The sequence below is a fragment of the Balaenoptera borealis genome (genome assembly GCF_965194805.1).
Source record: "Balaenoptera borealis genome assembly, chromosome: 13".
Lineage (NCBI taxonomy): Eukaryota > Metazoa > Chordata > Mammalia > Artiodactyla > Balaenopteridae > Balaenoptera > Balaenoptera borealis.
In genome coordinates, this window is record NC_138870.1 from 9,297,321 (window position 1) to 9,316,970 (window position 19,650).

A 19,650-nucleotide genomic window follows, 5' to 3' on the forward strand; every position below is an offset into this window, starting at 1 on the left:
GAAGAGGTCTTTTGTGTTTTACACATCAATGCATTTTGTGTTTTCTACACTTTATCTTAAATTGCACTTAAAAATATATAAAATTATGCATTATCATGCTCATATGCACACACACATAATTTAAATGTTTTTCTTTTGTTTTAAAAGATTCTTTTTGATGTAGACCATTTTTTAAAAGTCTTTATTGAATTTGTTACAATACTGCTTCTGTTTTATGTTTTGGTTTTTTGGCCACAAGGCATGTGGGATCTTAGTTCCCTGACCAGGGATCGAACCCGCACCCCCTGCATTGGAAAGCGAAGTCTTAACCACTGTACCGGCAGGGAAGTCCCTAAATGTTTTTCTTTTACTAAACAAGGAAAATAAGCACTTTTGAGGGAAGATTGACTTTTTCCCTATGAGAGTCCATAATTTTAACTATGTTGTAAACATTACATCAATATTTTTAGAATGAGTAAAATATTTGGGGATTGAAATATGTTATTTATCATTTTCTGTCATTTAAGATATCAATACTATATAATAGGATATTTGTGAAATAGAGAAGTGATAAAATGTAGAGGTAATTTCACTATTCTAACACAGTTGCTGTGACTTGGATTATTTTTCTTGTTTTCCTGATTTATATATTTGCTAACTTAGTGTGATCAAAGTGTATCTTTTTCAAGTGTCATGCTTCTCACACACACACTGCAGTGCTATTACTTTACTGGTATGTATGACTATACGGAGTTTGACTATCTTCCTATCATTTGAAATTTGCTTTAATTTGTATTTTCCCTGTTGCTAATTTGCATTCCTTGGATGTTTTAAATTAATAAGTGGAATGATTAGAAGTGTGCTGTGTATTAATGCGCTAGTTCTATTTTGTCTTACATGAAATGGATATTCATGACTTTGGCTAAGATGTATTATTTTTAACTAGGGCCTCAATTGGTTACTTTCCAATTTTTTAGATTGTTAATTATTAAAATGTTATTTATGATATACACATTTACCATGTGGCTAATGACGAATTCATTAATTCAATTTTGCTTAATATATTGTTAATAATTTTTTAAAAGCCCTTTTACGCCTTATACACTCTGCCTGTTATGGATTCAGAAATTGTGTTCTTTTTTTTATTTCTCATGAACTATTCATCTTACTAGTGTATGTACTTCTTACCAATGTAGTTACCATTAGATTTGTATGGGAAATCTAATGGTCTGGGAACACTTTATTGATGATATTATTAATTGTGTGTATATGCATAAGTACGTGTAAAATGACATACTTCACCATTGTTCTTGTTTTTCCATATGTCAAAACAGAATGATTTAGAGTCATTATCCTGTCTTTTAAATTTACCTTTACCTAACAATATTTCTTAGTTTTTCACTGTTTATAAAGTGCTTTCACATATGGAAATCAATTGCAAATGAACTCCACAAGGTAAGTTTCTTTTTTATACCCAATATACAAACATAAGCAGAGACATGGTGGTTAAATGGCATGTTACAGACACTGGAGTCTGTAATTGTTGGAAGTCAGTCTTTACCTGGGAAGTTCAAGGCCTTTTCTTCCTCTGATGACTCTCAACTAACTCTTCAACAAGGAGCTGGATGTTTTTCTTTTTCTAGTTTTAGCTAAATTTCTTAAAATACAACCTTTGCTATATACCTCACTCAGGCAACTACAGCGAAGGATTGATGTATGTGATAGTAAATGCCTCACTTCACATTGTGAAAACAAGAATCTATCAGTATTTCTTGAAATGTTAGCTGAAGATAATTTTGGCCCTCGGGTTTCACTGTTTATAAAGCAAAGGTCAAAATTTTTTCCAGATATTGGTGATGTATTCATGGCCATAAAGAAAAAATATGAGGGAAGAGTAGAGTAGTTTCTTACAGGTATTATTATTCTCAAAGTGCTACATAATTAATAGGCAAAATTATAATTTACCAAAAAGAAAGAAAAAGGAGGTAACATGGGACATTAATTATATCACCAAAAATAACATAAGTAAAATTTGGACATAGGCCTTTTAAATCATTTTTACATATATATAATTATATGAGTGCATACATAAAAACATTAAAATAATACCATATATTACTTAAATAAACTTATTTTTTCTTTTAACAAAATGCAAGTTTACTCTATAGCTTTTGTTTTCACATGATATAAAATGCTTACTTTCACTATTCATTAAATATTGAACTGTCTGTAGTTTCAGCTTACCCTCTTGTCTTTCATTTTTACATATACTCCCTAGTGATTCACCTAGTTTTTTGGCTGTGAATATCATCTAACTGCTAATGACTCAAAATTTATGTCAAACTTGGATTTCTCTCCTGCATTCCAGACTAACTACACAGTATTGTAATCCAAATCATCTCTTGAATGTTAGTAGAAATCTCAACATGTACTCCAAATTGTACTCCTGATATTATCCACCCAAATGCTCTCGTACACTTTTTCTCACTTATATGCTCGCTGTCACGATTACATAAATGTTTTGCACAAATTTGACATTTGAAGTGAAAGACATGGAATTCAGCCAGATGAATACAGGTTGGCCACAGGTCCACTGTTTTTCACTGATTCCACCTTGACAAGTAGGTTTAGATAATATTAAAGACTTGGAAGAATGCAAAGTCAAGAAATTCAAGTTTAAGAAGTTTAAGAAGATATATATGTATTATCAAAGTTTGGAGCAAAGGCCTAGAGGATCTGAAAGGTAAAATCTGCTGTGTCACCTCTACTGAGAAGTCCATGGAGCAAGTTATTCATCTCAGATTCCATGTTTTCTATTCAGATTATATTCTTATTTTCATTATGTACTTCGAAGTTTCAAATCTCTACTGAAATGTCCCATATGTTTATGCCAGTTTCTGTCTTTCCCACTAGATGCTTTAACCTATCAATCATTGTTATTTCAAATTCCCTGCCTGGAAGTTACAGCTGATCCATCTCCAGATCTGGTTTTTAATGTTTTATCTTTAAAAAATATTCTACTCAGTGCAGAATTTATTGCTCAGACAGGTGGATTTTCTGTCCCTTTCGTTGTGGCATCTGTCCTGTATTGGTAGATTTTGTGTGTGAGGCAATTACCTCTCTCTCCCCCAGCGGAGGTCCTCTGCTCTGTACAATTTCAGGATCCCGGGCAGAAGATGGTGTTCTGTCCCTTCTCTAGAAGCAGGTGGCTTTTGCCTATTGTCAGTGCAGGGTACAGGGTGGGTTAGATTTCTACCTTTTCCTCCAGTAGCAGGTGAACTCTTCCTAGAATGAGTGAGGTGGCAGGTGGTGGAACATTTATTAATCCTTCCCCAGGGGCAGCTTGTTTTTTGGGGGGTCCTGGAGTCTGGACACCCACGGCACCAGGTGGGTTTTATGTTTGTCCCTCAAGGACAGACATTAACCACCTTGTACTTAGGCAGGGCTCAGAGCAGAGATGGTCCTCTCCAGATTTACCCACTACACCCACAAACTTTGGCAGATCCTGTAGACCCACATCAGAGAGAGGGGTTCTCTCAAGCTTCCCAGTGGAAGCCAGCAGAGAATAATTGGCAGTTGGGTGTGAACTCGCATTAGTCTATGGGTACAAGAGATTCTAAAGTCTCATGATAGCCTGCTCTTACCCTTGAAGATTTGTTGAAATTCTTCACTGTTTTATGACTGCCACTATTCCTCCTATGCTTTGCCAAAGGTGAAATAGAGTTTGTGTCCTGTCCTTCCAAGGAAGCGGGGCTTCACCTCTTTAGAATTCAGATCACCTGATCACTTTTTAAATTCAGCTGCTTCATTCTCTCAAAATGAGTTATGATTTTGTAGATTACCTTCCTTTTCTCTATTTTTAGGATGCGAGCTATACTGTTGTATAGTTTACTACACCTAAAACAGAAGAACTCTAAATAAACATTTAGAAGCTGATGTCACAAGTTTTATTCAAATCTTTCTACAGATCGTCCTAATCCATCTTCTTCATGGAAATTCGTTGCAGTGATTCTGTGGATCATTTGCCTGGGACTTCTTTCGTCTGTTGGATACTTAGCCATTGAGTGTAAGTCACAACGTGAAATAGAAGTTTGCTTTTCCATTACTCACGTAGTGAAATCTGTTGAAGATAGTACAGTGTTTTGATCATTTCTATTCCTTTACAAAGTATAATATTGTCTGCACAGAACTTAAGATAATTTCTTAGAGACACATCAAAATATTGTCCATTTTTAAGCATATCATGAACATTACTTAATGCCTTACTATTTGTTCTCATGTTTCCTTTACCAGAAATGCCTTTAAAAAATTTTTTACTCTATGAAAAACTTGCTTACACTGTTATCAGACCAATTTTTCTTTCTTCTGTGATCGATTGCTGTGTGAAGTTGCTGTACATATATTGTAATTTGATTTTTATAATTTTGACTCTGCTAATGCAACTCTGCAAATTTGAGTTATTTGAAGCAAGTGATGTTTCATTAATCATTTTTGTATTTCCAAATTCAGTACAATGTCTTACACACAAGAATGTGTCCAGTTATTTTTCTTTTCGAGTTTAAAACTGACCTTTCTGAATTCTCTTCAATGAATAAGAAGTCATTTCAATCAGAAGGATGTCCAGGAAATATCTCCTCTAACAAGGAAGTAAATAAAACAGGTAATTTTGGAAGAGTCCCTGAGTCACAATTTTATTTCAGGAGAGAAGTGATAATTAACTATTTTGCTTGATACATGTAAATGTATATGAGTCAAATCTACTTGTATGTCAAAAATTATTTCTCCTGTAGTCCTGTGTATATTATGTATACACTCAAAATGATGACACTATCAAATGATGACCTAAAGTTAAATAAAATACTTTGACAAGGTATCTGTTTTGGGATATCTATATATAATTTCATTTATGTGTCTCTTATTTTCTAATTTTTGAAACTTACAGCTTTTTAAAAATAAATATATACATGTTTTATTTTCATTGTGAAGACAAAGAACATTATGTTGACAATTTTAACAGTTATATATATTGGATATATTTCCTGATACATTTCTAATTTTGTCATTAAAAAATTGTTTCCCAATATGCATCTTATGAGTCTTGAAGACCAAAATGTTTTCAAAGAAGTGAGTTATTAATTTAAGATAAATTTACTACTAAATTTAAGTGCACACAGTCTATAATGTAAAAATCAGAAGACTTTTTATTTGTAGACAGTAGATTTGCTGTGTCAATTTACTGGATGTGATTTGCACGATGGAAGTCATTCAGTTATATTCTAATTTTTTAATAGTTTGGAAATATCCTGCTTGTTCAAACAACTGGCATCAGTATGGAGGAAACTGCTACTGTTTTTAAAGAAACACACTTCCTTGGAAAGAATGTCACCATTATTGCACTGATTTAGATTCAAGATTTCTTAAACTGAATATTGAAGAAGAGATGGCAAAGACAAGATTTTTGTTTCATAAATTTCAGTATCAGAAAATTCTAGAATGACAGCAGTCACTCGAGTTTTATATTCTTCTGAACTACCTTCCGTATCATAGTCACAGAAATCTTTGCAATTTGTAATTTTGAATGTGTACTTCAATAACACCTGAGTGGTTTTCCCCAGCACTTGGGGTAAAGTACAAATAACATGTAGATAAGGTCACTTGTGATCTGATTTCTACCTATTTCTCTGGCTTCCTCTGCTGTTAAGGACTCTCCATAACACAGCTCTAAGGGAAGTGTGCCATGGTCTCCAGCTGTTTTAAAGTTATTTAAATTCATCATGGTCCCCCTATGCTCTTTTATGCCCTTTTTCCATTTACCTGTGACAAATTTTATCTCCTTCACCTCCCATCCCAAACTGTTGTCTCTCGGTTAATACATCCTCATTTTTAAGATTTTAGCTTATTAGACGATCCGCTTGGAAAATATTCTTGGTTCACTAAAACCTGTTAAAATCCCCTGCGAATTCTTCTCCTTTGATCTTGTATTTCTGTTCTTGTAGCATATGTCACTTCTCATTACATAAGCTCATTGAATATTGTTCAATTTTTCAGTGCCTAATTTAAGCAACTACAGTTTTAAGACTTCTTGCTCACTTTTACAACCCCAAACTTAAGAAAATGCCTAGAATATAATGTGTACTAAAAAAAATTGCTCAGTGAATAAATGAGTCATTAGCTCTGGACATGCAGCCTATGGCTGAAGAATTTATGGTTAATCCTTCCAGATTCTCTTGATATAAAGAACAGAGAATCCAAAAGGAAGTTTACATGAAATATGAGCATTTAAACTATTATATTCCTCCTTTTCAAGGAAAGCTCTACTTTCTGATTTATTTTCCTCTTCCTCTCTGCAGAATTTTATAATAAAATTGTCAAAAATGCAATGTGGTATGCAAAAAGAAAAGTTTTCAATCAGTTTATACTACAACTACCAACAACTGAAATGGGTTTGGCTAGATGGCACACAACTTACCCTGAACAAGAAAGTCTCTTGCTGTTTTAAAATTTCAGTAAAGAATAATATTATTTTCTTCTAAATCTAAATAGTTAGTGTAGATATGGACAGATATTAGATTTCATAACAGGTGTAGCCATAATAAATCAACAAGGAAATGACAGGAAAGATGGAAAGAAGGGAATAAAATACTAAGTAAATACTAAATTTTATACTAAGCTAAATATTTTACTTTCAAAACTCATTTAGGTTGCTGATTGAGTTATTACCATTCTGCATTTTATTAAAAGGTAATTGAATAAGTAAACTTGCATGAGATTACAAAGTGAGTACGTATCAGATTTGTCATTTTAACTTCAATATAGTTTGACTCCAAGACATGTGCACATAATGAAATTTTCTGAAAGTGTGCTCTCTGCTTCTCTAGGACTCTCCCAGTGTACTTTGTATTAGTTTGCTGTCATAACAAATCACCACAAACTGGGTGGCTTAAAACAACAGAAATTAATTCTCTCATCGTTCAGGAGAGCAGAAGTTTGAAATCAGGATCTTGGTAGAGTTGGTTCCTCTGGAAGATCCTTTGCCTTGAAGGAGCTAGCTGAACTTTTCCAGGGAGAAAACTGTTACTGATTATTAAAAACAATTTTTTGTACTGTATATACTGTAGAACTTGTGTATCAAAATGCTAATGTATAAAGGAAATCTAGTAAACCTCTGTGAAAATACAAGATATTCTGGCAATCCTTGGCATCATTCAAAGACAGTCAGCCCTGCATGTCTGCACCTTCCGAATCCTCAGGTCCAACCAACCACGCAGATACAGAGGGCTGACTGTACTACTCCATTTTATATGAGGGATTTGAGCATCTGTGGGTTTTGATATCCTCAGGGGTCCTGGAACCAATCCCACTCCCCCCCACACACCCTGGAGACAACGGGATGATTGTCTATACCTCCAACTTCCATTGCTCCTTCTCTGCATCTCTGTGTGTCTATTGCTCTGTTATGAGGATATTCTCATGGATTTAGGGCACAATCCAATATGCTTTCATTGTCATCCTAAACGTAGTTACATCTACAAAGAACCTATTTCCAAATAAGGTCACATTTTGAGGTTCTGGGGGTCATGAATTTCTGTTACTGGTTACATGGACTAGAGTGACAATATTGGAGATTTAAAAGTCCTCAAATTGTCACTTTTCCCAGAAGCCATTTGCTAAATTCTGAGATAAGACAGAGAGAGGAAGTGAAATCAAAAGATTCCGAGGAAAAAAAAAAGTAGAAACCTCCCAAAGAGTTCTGGTGTTTAGGGAGCAAAGACTAACCAGAAGAAGGGGTTATAAACAGACAAACAGAAAACAGTATATAGAAGACATGGATGGATCAGTGAACCGACAGTGGAGACCTGCACCACGGTCACAGCTGGTGACAATGGCTGAGTCTAGGAACATCTAGAAGCTAAGAACTAAATTTGTCCTTTGGTAGAAGGCATGGCTGCAAGACAAAATAATGTGGTGGAGATTTTACTATGAACAAAGGGAAAAAAATGGCAAAGCTGAAGAATAGTGGGTCTGAAATACACGGCTGGTAATACCCTCAAGACGTCTGTCAAATTTTGATGCTGTGTGTAGTAAGATGGTAAATAATTGAAAGGAAAATAAATGAAGAAATGAACTGAATTTCTCATAGATTACAGGAATAGAGTAACTCAGTGTTACCCGAACTTAATCCCTCTAATTCCCTAATTAAAGTGTTCACATCCTCACCCTATCCACTTTGAAGGAAGTTAAAAGATGGACCACTTTATCATGAAAGATAACTTCATCTGGACCAATGTGGTTCTTTTTTATACACAGTATCTGACATACAATCCAAAAAATTATAAGACTTTCAAAAAGGCAGTAAAATAGTATCAATAATCAAGAACAACCTACACACACACACACACACACACACACACACACACACACGCGATTAGGCTACACAAACAGTCCATATGTGGGGTTACCAGACCAGGACTTTAAAGGACTTTAAACTATGATAAATGTGTTCAAAATTTATGGGAAAATATAGACAAAATAGATGGAATTAAGATGTGTTAAGAATTTCACCAGAAAATTTGTCTCCAAAAACAACCAAATGGACATTCTAAAACTGGAAAGCTGTAATATCTGAAAGTAAGAACTCAATGGATAAGTTAAATAGCAGATTACAAGCAATAGCAATAGCACTTGCAAATGGAAAATGTAGTACTGGTGAACTCAGAAAGACTGGTCAGTATAAAAATACACAAACTCAAGCACAGAGACAAAATAAAGTAGAAAAAGAAAAACTGATAGATAGATGAACAAAATGTGTTACATACTCAACAAGGCAAATTTATGGAGAACTGGAATCATGGGACAAGAGTAGAGAAAAAGTGGGAGCAGTAAACCGTCCCAACAGAATAAAACAAAACATGGCAAACTCAGAACAGGATAAACAGAAACAAAACCATAACAAGGCATATCATAGTCAAAATGCTGACAACAAAGATGAAGAGAAAATATTAATAGTAGCCAGAGAAAGAGGACAACAGTAACCCAAGCAGTTAACAGAAATAATGGAAGGCAGAAATTCATGGTATTGCACTTTGAAAATGACAAACAAAAATAACTACCAAAATAATATTCTATATCCAGTAAAAAATATCTTTCAAAGATTAAGGTAAAATAAAAGTATTTAAGGAAAATCAAACTTTGGCAATTTGTCAACAGCAGCAGGTCTGATAGTGATAGAGGTGATAAGAAATGATGACTTATGTATATACGTATATTGGTCAGATTTACTGATGTATTAGAAGTGGTGTGTAAGAGAAAGAGGGACTTCAAGGATGACTCCAGCATTTTTTGTTTGTTTATTTTAGCTTTGTATTTTGACACTTACAAAAAGCTGAAAAAGTAGTACAAAGGATTACTGTATATCCTTTATCCAGACTACTTTAATGTTAAAATATTATCATATTTGCATGAGCTCTCTCTTTTTCTCTATCCCTCCCTCTTACATCCTTTCCCATCCCTCCTCCTCAATATTTGTCTTTGTGTTCAAGAAATTTGGAAGGTTATTTGTCAAAATTCTTTACAAAGTGGATTGAAGTTGCTTTCTTTTGGAAAGTATTAGTATAGACTTTGGGCTGTAAACTAAAAAGAGGGCTCATTTGTGATTACAAAAGCTCAGTGGAGATTTTTATTTTCTCTTTTCATCAGCGGTCAAGACTAGTGCAGGGAAGGCAAAATTTGACCTCTACCCATCTTAGGTTTTCAGGTGGGTCTCGTTAACCAAGAAACAGATTAACAAGAGAAAAAGTTTATTAACACATGCAGTGCATATCATGTGGGAGAAAACTAAATGGAAGAGTAATTCAAAGTGAGGACTTAGAAGACAGATATTGTTCTATCTTCACAAAGAACAGGAAATCTGTAGAGAAATGATAGGGCAAAGATAAGCAATTTTAAGCTTTCCAGGGCAGCAAACTGTGGGAAGGTAAATATCTGGGAGGTGAGTAATGGAATGTTTGCAGATTCATCTGGTGCTGTCAATGGGCAGATAAGGGTCTGTTTCAAGTAAAAGGAGCGTTTGTAGTCTGCCTTTACACAGAAAAGGGAAAGGTAGACTGACCTTTTCCCTGTGTTTGCCATTTCTGTTTGCTTTTTGTTTTGTTTCGTTTAGTTGATAAAAGGAAACCACCAACAGGTTTTTTTCCTCACAAGTTTGAGATACAATTGACATAGAACATTGTGTAAATTTAAAGTATACAAGGTGATGACTTATACACGTGTGTATGGTGAAATGAGTACCACAGTAAGGTTAGTTAACGCATCTATAACCTCACATAATCACCATTTTTTTGTTGTGCTGTGAGAACATTTCAGATATACTCTCTTAGAAATTTTCTGTACAGTAAATCCCCAGAACTTATTCATCTTATAATTGGAAGTTTGCCCCTTGTGACCAACATCTTCCCATTTCCCCCTCCCCCTAGCCTTTGGCAACCATGATTCTGCTCTCTGCTTTTATGAATTCGGCTTTTTTAGATTCCACATGTAACTGAGATCATAGAGTATATGTCTGTGTCTGGTTTATTTTGCTTAGTGTAATGCTCTCCAGGTTCATCCATGTTGCCATGAATAGCAGGATTTCCTTCCTTTTTATACCTGAATAGTATTCCCTTGTTTATATACCACATTTTCTTTATCCATTCATCTGTTGATGATTGATGGACACTTAGGTTGTACCCACATCTTGGTTTTGTGAATAATGATGCTATGAAAATGGGGTGCAAATATATTCAAGACAGTGATTTCAAGTTGCTTCTTAATTACCTCTAGCTCAAAATAGTTTTTATGTCAAAGAGGCATATTTTGGGGCATATACTATTTGCTTCACTAACAAGTGTCCTTGTTACTATTTCCTGAAATGTAGGTTTTATTTGTTATTGTAGCCTTTGAGGGTCCCACCTTTAGAAAGAAAACTTGTATTCAACTTTTTAGGTTAGATGGCCCCTGGGCTTTACTGTGTGTTTCCAGTGCTCAAAACAGAAACTAAAGTTCCCCAAGGTTATTACAAACCCTCAGAATGAAAGCCAGTTTCTGTGGTTGCTTTTCTCTTAGGGTTTTCATTTTCACTGAATTCTGAGTTTCTACAGAGTTTTTACCATTTTTGGTTTAACAATGCTTTCTCTAAGCTATAATATACAACAATATCATAAAACCTTTTTTGTTATTTTTAGTGGAACCTAATATCTTCCCTTCCTTAGTTCCAGAAACAGAAGCAAAGCCCAATTTAAGTTGCTTAATTTTTCCAAAGCAAATATATCTGCTTCTTTGCATGCTTTTTTATGACTTAAACATTTAATAATAAAATCTTAAAGCAAATGTGACTAAATGTTAAATTTTGTTAATTCTGTGTGGTGTATATTACAAATTCAGACAATAATTTAAAAACTAATTTGGACCAATACATTCCTCAGCCCTTAATTGGCTATGTAGAAAATAAATCATTTTCTCCATGGCATTTTATACTAATTTCCACCTAAAATGCTGTTCAACCCACTTCTTAATACCCTTCATAAAATATACAAAGGGCAATTGCACTGAGAATAAAATCCAAAGTTATTACTAGAGTATACGAAACCCTGAATGATTTAGCCTCTGCTTCTCTCTCCACCACTTCTTATGCTCCTCATCTTTTCCATCATTCTGCTTCCACCAAACCATCTTTCCTTAGAGTCAAAGACTCTTCCAATGACTGCACGTTTGCAAGTATTATTTCATTTGCCAAAAATTCTGTTACCCTAATGATTTGCCCAGACAATTTCTAGTCATTCTACAGGTTTCAACCCAGTGGCCATTCTTTTCCTAGAAGCCTTGTAAGTCCCCTTCAAATTCAACTATTTATTTTCTAAGTTTTGTAGCAATCAGTGCCATATTCTTATTGCAAGGAGTAATTCAATTTCTGCCCAACATGTCATGGGCAATATTAAATTTGTAGAGGAATTTTGAAGATTGGAGGGTGTATTTGTTGATTTTTCAACTTTCATTTTGAAAATTCCAAGTATAGAAAATTTAATGAAATCTCATATACCCTCCACCAAGCTTTAATTTTATTTAATTTTTTAGAACATTTTTATTATGGAAAATTTCAAACATGCACAAAACTGGAAGGAGTAGTGTAATAAATCCCCGTGAATCCATCAATTAGCTTCAAGAATTATCAACACATGGCCAATCTCATCTCATCTATATCATTCTCTTGTCCCCTCTCCATTTTTTTTAAACCGTAGGTCCTTATTGGCTATTTATTTTAAATATAGCAGTGTGTACATGACAATCCCAAACCCCTAACTATCCCTCCCCTGCCGATATCCATAAGTTTGCTCTCAAAGTCTGTGAGTCTGTTTCTGTTTTGCAAATAAGTTCATCTGTATCATTTTTTTTAGATTCCACATATAAGCACTGTCATACGACATTTCTCTTTCTCTATCTGACTTACTTCATTCAGTATGGTAATCTCTAGGTCTATTCATGTTGCTGTAAATGGGATTAGTTCATTCTTTTTAATGGCCGAGTAATACTGCATTGTATATATATATGTACCACAACTTTTTTATCCATTCCTCTGTCAATGGACATTTAGGTTGCTTTCATGTCTTGGCTATTGTAAACAGTGCTGCAATGGACATTGGGGTGCATGCATCCTTTCGGACCATGTTTTTCTCTGGAAATATGCCCAGGAGTGGGATTGTAGGATCATATGGTAGCTCTATCAGCTACATGTAAAAAAATGAAATTAGAACATTCTTTAACACCATATACAAAAATAAACTCAAAATGGATTAAAGACTTAAATGTGAGACTGGACACCATAAAACTCTTAGAGGAAAACAACACAGAACACTCTCTGACATAAATCGCAGTAATATCTTTTTTGATCCGTCTCCCAGAGTAATGAAAATAAAACAAAAATAAACAAATGGGACCTAATTAAACTCAAAAGCTTTTGCACAGCAAAGAAAACCATAAACAAAATGAAAAGACAACCCACAGAATGGGAGAAAATATTTGCAAATGATGTGACCAACAAGGGGTTAGTCTCCAAAATTTACAAAGAGCTCATGCGGCTTGATATCATTAAAACAAGCCACTCAAAAAATGGGCAGAAGATCTAAATAGACATTTCTCCGAAGAATACATACAGATGGCCAAGAGGCACAGGAAAAGATGTTCAACATCACTAATTATTAGAGAAATGCAACTCAAAACTACAATGAGATATTACCTCACACCAGTCAGAATGGCCATCCTCAAAAAATCCACAAACAATAAATGCTGTAAAGGGAGTCCTCCTACACTGTTGGTGGGAATGTAAATTGGTGCAGCCACTATGGAGAACAGTATGGAGGTTCCTTAATTTTATTTAATTTTTAAAAGTTTCAAGTTTGAAAGGATCTAAAAGCGTTATTAGTTTAATACTTGTGCATACTTAATAAAATTATAGTTTAAAATTTAGCTCAACACTGGGTATTATCAACAGTTTATTAAATTTAAAAATTAATCTGTTCATAACTTAATTTTTTAAAAAACCCAAAACTTTGTTATAAAAGATAAATTCTTCAATTGTTGGTCTTTATTCCCTGCAAGGAAATTTTTATGATATGTTGTACATGGAAAAATAATTCAATAACTATTGGTAGAATTTTCTTCTGGAAGTTTTCTTCAAGGAGAACACTCAGAGAATGGCTTTTGTGTCTTTGAATACATCACATTTTATAAATTATAAGCTTTTACACAATCCTCTGTATGCAGATATATGTGTTTGGAGTTAAGCAGTTTTCTGTATAAGCTTTAAAACTTGAGCCATAGACTGCACAGTTTCCGTTCTGCATTTCAACCATTGCTAGTCTAGATTAGAGAAAAGGACAAATTATATGCACAACTTTACTAATGCAAAAATACAAAAATGAAATAATATTTAAATATAGGTACTGAAATAATATAATTTCAGGAGATTTGGGGACCATGCCTGGCCTTTATTAATTCATAGATATGCAAAATATAGCCAACTCAGATAATAACAGTAAAAATTTCATTCTATTATAAATTATGTGCCACTATTTTATTATACATTAGAAATTAGTCATTTTAAAAAGTCTGAAATCGCTTCATCTATGTATGTGAGTCAAAATGAAAGTTAAAAAAATTAAAACAAATAGATTAGAAGTGAATTCAGAATTCAATTTAGAAGTCAGCAGACGTCACGTTTTGTGCAAAAATAATCTTCTTCAGATATATGCAATTTTACTTGGTAAAAATATAAAAATAGGGCTTCCCTGGTGGCGCAGTGGTTGAGAATCTTCCTGCTAATGCAGGGGACACGGGTTCGAGCCCTGGTCTGGGAGGATCCCACATGCCACGGAGCAACTGGGCCCGTGAGCCACAATTACTGAGCCTGCGCGTCTGGAGCCTGTGCTCCGCAACAAGAGAGGCCGCGATGGTGAGAGGCCCGCGCACCGCGATGAAGAGTGGTCCCCACTTGCCGCAACTAGAGAAAGCCCTCACACAGCAACGAAGACTCAGCACAGTCATAAATAAATAAATAAATAAAGAACGTGAATTTCTTTAAAAAAAAAAAAACTAAGGTTTGTCCTTGGGATGTTAAAAAAAAAAAAAAGTATCATGGTTTGATAGTATATGTATTTAAAAGGACAAGAGAATGAACTCTCTTGATACAGCAAAAACTAGCCACTGTAGGAAAAACAATCAAGAGATTTTTAGTAACTCCTCTTAGTTGGTCTCAACCTATGTACATTAAAGCCTCATTTTTTTTAGTCTCACTTTTCTCATATGTTTCTTCAATTTCTGTGTTTGTTTTTCCCATACTACTCTCATCACATTTCACCAGGGTACTGATTACACTGGATTATACTTTATTTATTTATAACTATATCTCTGACTGAAGTGTGAAGCTCTTGAAGGAGTTATGTCCTAATCATCTCTGTAGTAATTTCTGCATAGTTCCTGGAAATTGAGTCACACTCAACAAATATTAATTACATGCAGAAACAGAAATTTAGTATGCTAGTTGTTTTGCTTCTAGCAAAAACAAAATTTTGCACTGCAGACTGAAAAATATTGAGATGGGGTGATACAAAATCTTAGTATTTCCAGAGAATAAACTCTTTTTTTTCAAAAGTAAAACTTGAGTAACACAGAAGTGAGACCACCCCAGATCAATTCTAAGGTGTACCAGTACCTTCAAGTTCCAAGTATATAATGAAATAGGAGGGTAGGTAGTCCCTGTTACAATGTAATAATGAATACAAGTCCCTGTTACTTGAAAGGAACCCATGACAGTAAAATGTTGTTCATTGATTACTGTCAACTAACCATTAGAGTGCAAAGTAAACTTTAAAATCAGTGAAAAGAAGGGTTTTTTTTTTTTTAGTAATTTAATATTTCTGGCTGTGGAGTCAGAAAGATATATGTTTGAATCCCTAATGCAGCTACTACTCACTTTACAGCTTAGATGAATTATTATACACTCCTAGACTCGGTTCCTTACCGGAAAAATAAGATTAAAAATATTACCTGTTATATAAGGTTTTTAAGAGTACTTTGTGAGATGATATATATAAAACGCTTAAAACTGACAGATAGAAAGCTCCTAATTAACTTGATGCTAATATGGATGTTCTTTGGATTGTTTTTATTATGCTTGTTAAAAATTAAAGATGCAAACAAGTAATATATACTTGAAATAAAGAATTAGAAAATTTTATAGTCTAGAGAACTTTTGTTTCATCTGTGATATTATGAGACTTGAGGAAAGCAGAAGTGACAAACCACCTAGGTTTTATTCCTGATCTTTGTGCCAGCATGGAAAAATTACTAAACAGTGTAGTGAAAGGCCAGATCCTCCAAGTGATGGAACTGACCTTTTTAGAGAGCTCACCTAGCATTCATCAAAAGGATTAAGGCTATATTCATAAACTCTATGAATACTAGGATATTGTCACTTGGTTCTGGTACACACAGTTGAGCTGTATAATCAAGTGGTTAAAAGAGCAAGCTATAGAAACAGAATACATAGGATATCTGAGAGTTCAGAAAGACCAAGACAGCTGTGGTTCACAGGACATAGTACTTGAGATGAGAGAGTTGAACAAATCTGAGGGTATTCAGAAGGTCTCACCTGAGTATTAGCAGAGCATTGATCAATGCATATGTATAAGAAAACTACCTAAGGACAAAGAAGGAGCTATCTAAAAGTTTAGAGGGAAAAGTACTTAGTGCTTGTATGAGGTCTGAAATCATGCTCATTTTCACCAACCAAATTGTAAAACCTCACATTTCAAAAGGCTTTGGGTAGATTACTTTGAAGGGTCTTGCCTCAGTAGCGGGGGATAATTAACTGTAGGTTGAGCATCAAGCTGGTTCCAAGTAACCTATCTATGCCCCAGATTAAAAGTTCATGTGTATATTTTAAAGTAAAAAATATGCCTCACCAAAGAAGGTAAAATACATAGCATTTGGAATTTTTTAAAAAAGTAAACAAGAAATAAAATAATATGACCATTAAAAGGAGGAAAATGCAGCAATCAAAACTGACTCAGAACAAACACAGATGTTAGAATGAGCAGATGAGGGCATTATAACAACTACTATGACTGTATTCCATATATCCAAAAAGTTAAGGAAATACATGGGAGATTCAAGAGATATTAGCCAAATCAAACTTCTGCAAATGAAAACTTCAAAGTCTGAGATAAAATACACACTTTATAGAATGAGGAAATATTAGGCATTGCAGACGGAAAGATTAGTAAACTTGAATTCAGGATGATAGAAAATATCCAAAATGAAACACAAAGAGGAAACTAAATGAGCAGAGCATCAGTTAACTTTATCACAATTTCAATGGGCTTAATGTACCTGTAATTGTAGCATCTAAGGTAGAGGAAAGAGAAATGGGAAAGGAAAAATATATGAAGAAACAGTAACAGTAAATTTTCTAATTTTGCCAAAAATTATAAACTCATAGATCCAAGAGCTTCAACAAAACACAAGCAGGAGGGATATAAAAAAATCTAAACTAAAGCATATTACAAAGAAATTTCTCAAATCCAGTTATAAAGAAAAATTATTAAAGCCCAGTGAGAGGGAGAATTAAAAAGACCTATTACAGAGTGGCTGAATGGATTTAAAAAACAATGTGTTGCCTGTAAGGAACTTACTTTAGCTTTAAGGACACACGTAGGCAAAAAGTGAACTGATGAAAGAAGACATTCCATGCAAATGGTAACCAAAAGAGAGCTGGAGTGACTATACTTATATCAGACAAAAGAGACTTTAAGTCAAAATCAGTCACAAGAGACAAAGAAGGTCACTGTGTTGTGATAAAAGGGTCAATTAATCAAGAGGATAAAATTACTATATTGTAAATATATATGCATCCAATATTGGAGCACCTAAGTAAAACAAATATTAACAGAACTGAAAGAATAAAAAGGTAGCAATAAAATAACAATAGAAGGCTTCTATATCCTGCTTTCAACCCTGAATAAATCATCCAGACAAAATCAATAAGGAAATAGTAAACCTGAATAATACTATACATCAAATGAACCTAAAAGACATACACAGAACATTCCATCCAAAAGCGACAGAATATATATTCTTCTCAAGGGCACATGGAACATTCTCCAGGATAGATCATATACTGGGCCACAAAGCAAGCCTTAACAAATTTTAAAAGATTGAAATTATATCAAGTACATTTTCTGACCACAGTGGCATGAAACTAGAAATCAATAGCAGGAGGAAAAAGAAAAATTCACAAATACAGGGAAATTAAACATGCTCCTGAACAAACAATGGGTCAAAGAAGAATTCAAAAGGAACATCAAACAATGTGTGAGACAAATGAAAATGGAAACAGCATACCAAAAATTATGGGATGCAGCAAAAGCAGTTTTAAGAAGGAATTTTGTAGCAATAAAGGCCTACATTAAGAGAAAAGAAAGATCTTAAATAAACAAATATAATATATCTACATTATCTAATAATATATCTAACATACAGCATGGTGACTATAGTTAACAATACTGTATTACATACTTGAAAGTTGCTAAGAGAGTTAATCTTAAGTGTTTTAAAAATATTGTAGTCATGTGAGGTGATAGATGTGTTAAATAACCTTTTTGTGATAATCATTGCATGGTATATATGTGTATCAAATCATCACATTGTATACCTTAAACTTACACAATATTATATGTCAGCCATATCTTGATAAAGATAGAAAAATAGTACAAAGTTTGGGAAGGGAGAAATGAAAAGATACTTTTACAAGAATCCTATACTATACATGAGTGATATAATAGCAATTGATCAGCTAAAGATAAATGTAATAAACTTCAGAGAAAACTTTAAAATAAAACAAATAGCGATACCTAGTAAGAAAGAAAATAGATAAGTAGATAACATTTTATAATAAATTAGAATATTCTTAAAAGACTGAAAAGGAGGAAAACAGGAATTAATAGTAAATTGAACAAATAAACAAATAGCAAGATAATAGGCTTAAAGTAAACATTTAAATAATCACATTGAATGTAAATGTTTTAAACTTCCCATTTAAAAAGGCAGAGATTGTCAGACTGGATAAAAAAGTTAATCCAATTGCACTCTGTCTACAAGAGAGTCACTTTTAATATAAAGATACATATAGGTTTAAAATAAAAGAATGCAAAAATACATGCTATACTAACACTAATCAATTGGAGTGGAAATATTTATACTAGACAAAGTAGAATTTCATAGCACAAAATATCATTAAGGAGACAGGACTTGTTGCATAATGATAGAGTCATAAATTTATAGAAAGTATGCAACAATCCTAAACATTTTTGCACCTAATAACAGAACTTCAAAATCCATTAGGTAAAAACTGTTTGAACTGGAAGCAGAATACATTAATCCATAATTATAAGTCTAAGGTTTCAATACCTCTCTCTCGATGATAGATAGAACAAATAGACAGAAAATCAGAAAGGATACAGAGAACTTGAGCAACACTCTCAACCAACTTGACTTAACTGAAATTATAGAACACTCTACCCAAGAACGATGTAATACACATTCTGTTAAAGTGCATACAGAACATTTCCAAAGAGAGACAATTGTCTGTCCATAAAACTAATCTCAATAAATTTTAAAGGATTTAGGTCATACTAAGTATGTTCTGTGATCAGAATGGAACTAAATTAGAAAACAATAATAGAAAGACGTCAGGAAAATTCCCAAATATTAGAAACTAAATAACACACTTCTGAATAATCAATAGATCAAACTAATGCAAAAGGGAATTTAAAAACTATTTTTAACTGAATGAAAATGAAAACACAATATTTCAAAATATGTGGGGATATTGCCAAATCACCTCAAATATTAATAGCATGAATGCTTCTATTAGAAAAAAAGAAAGGTTTCAAATCAATATATCAGCTTTTACCATAAGAGATTAGAAAAAGAAAAGTCCATCCTGAATAAGAAGATAGTAAATAAAAATCATAGTAGAAATAACTAAATAGAAAATCAAAAAATAAATGGTAAATAAGCACAAAAAGATGCTCAACATCATTAGTTATTAGAAAAACACAAGTTAAAACCACAATGAGATAC

General features: G+C 33.5%; 1 protein-coding gene across 1 annotated transcript in view; it reads right to left on the reverse strand.

Annotated features, from left to right (window-relative positions):
• Nucleotides 1–1,505: 1,505 nt before the first annotated feature.
• The window catches only part of KLRK1 (killer cell lectin like receptor K1), a 33,841-nt gene continuing 15,696 nt past the window's right edge, over nt 1,506–19,650 (reverse strand). The window contains exon 7 of the mRNA XM_082348916.1: nt 1,506–13,869. Coding sequence (XP_082205042.1) covers nt 13,752–13,869 — 118 coding nt within the window. The 3' untranslated portion in view covers nt 1,506–13,751. The remainder of the gene's footprint in view (nt 13,870–19,650) is intronic.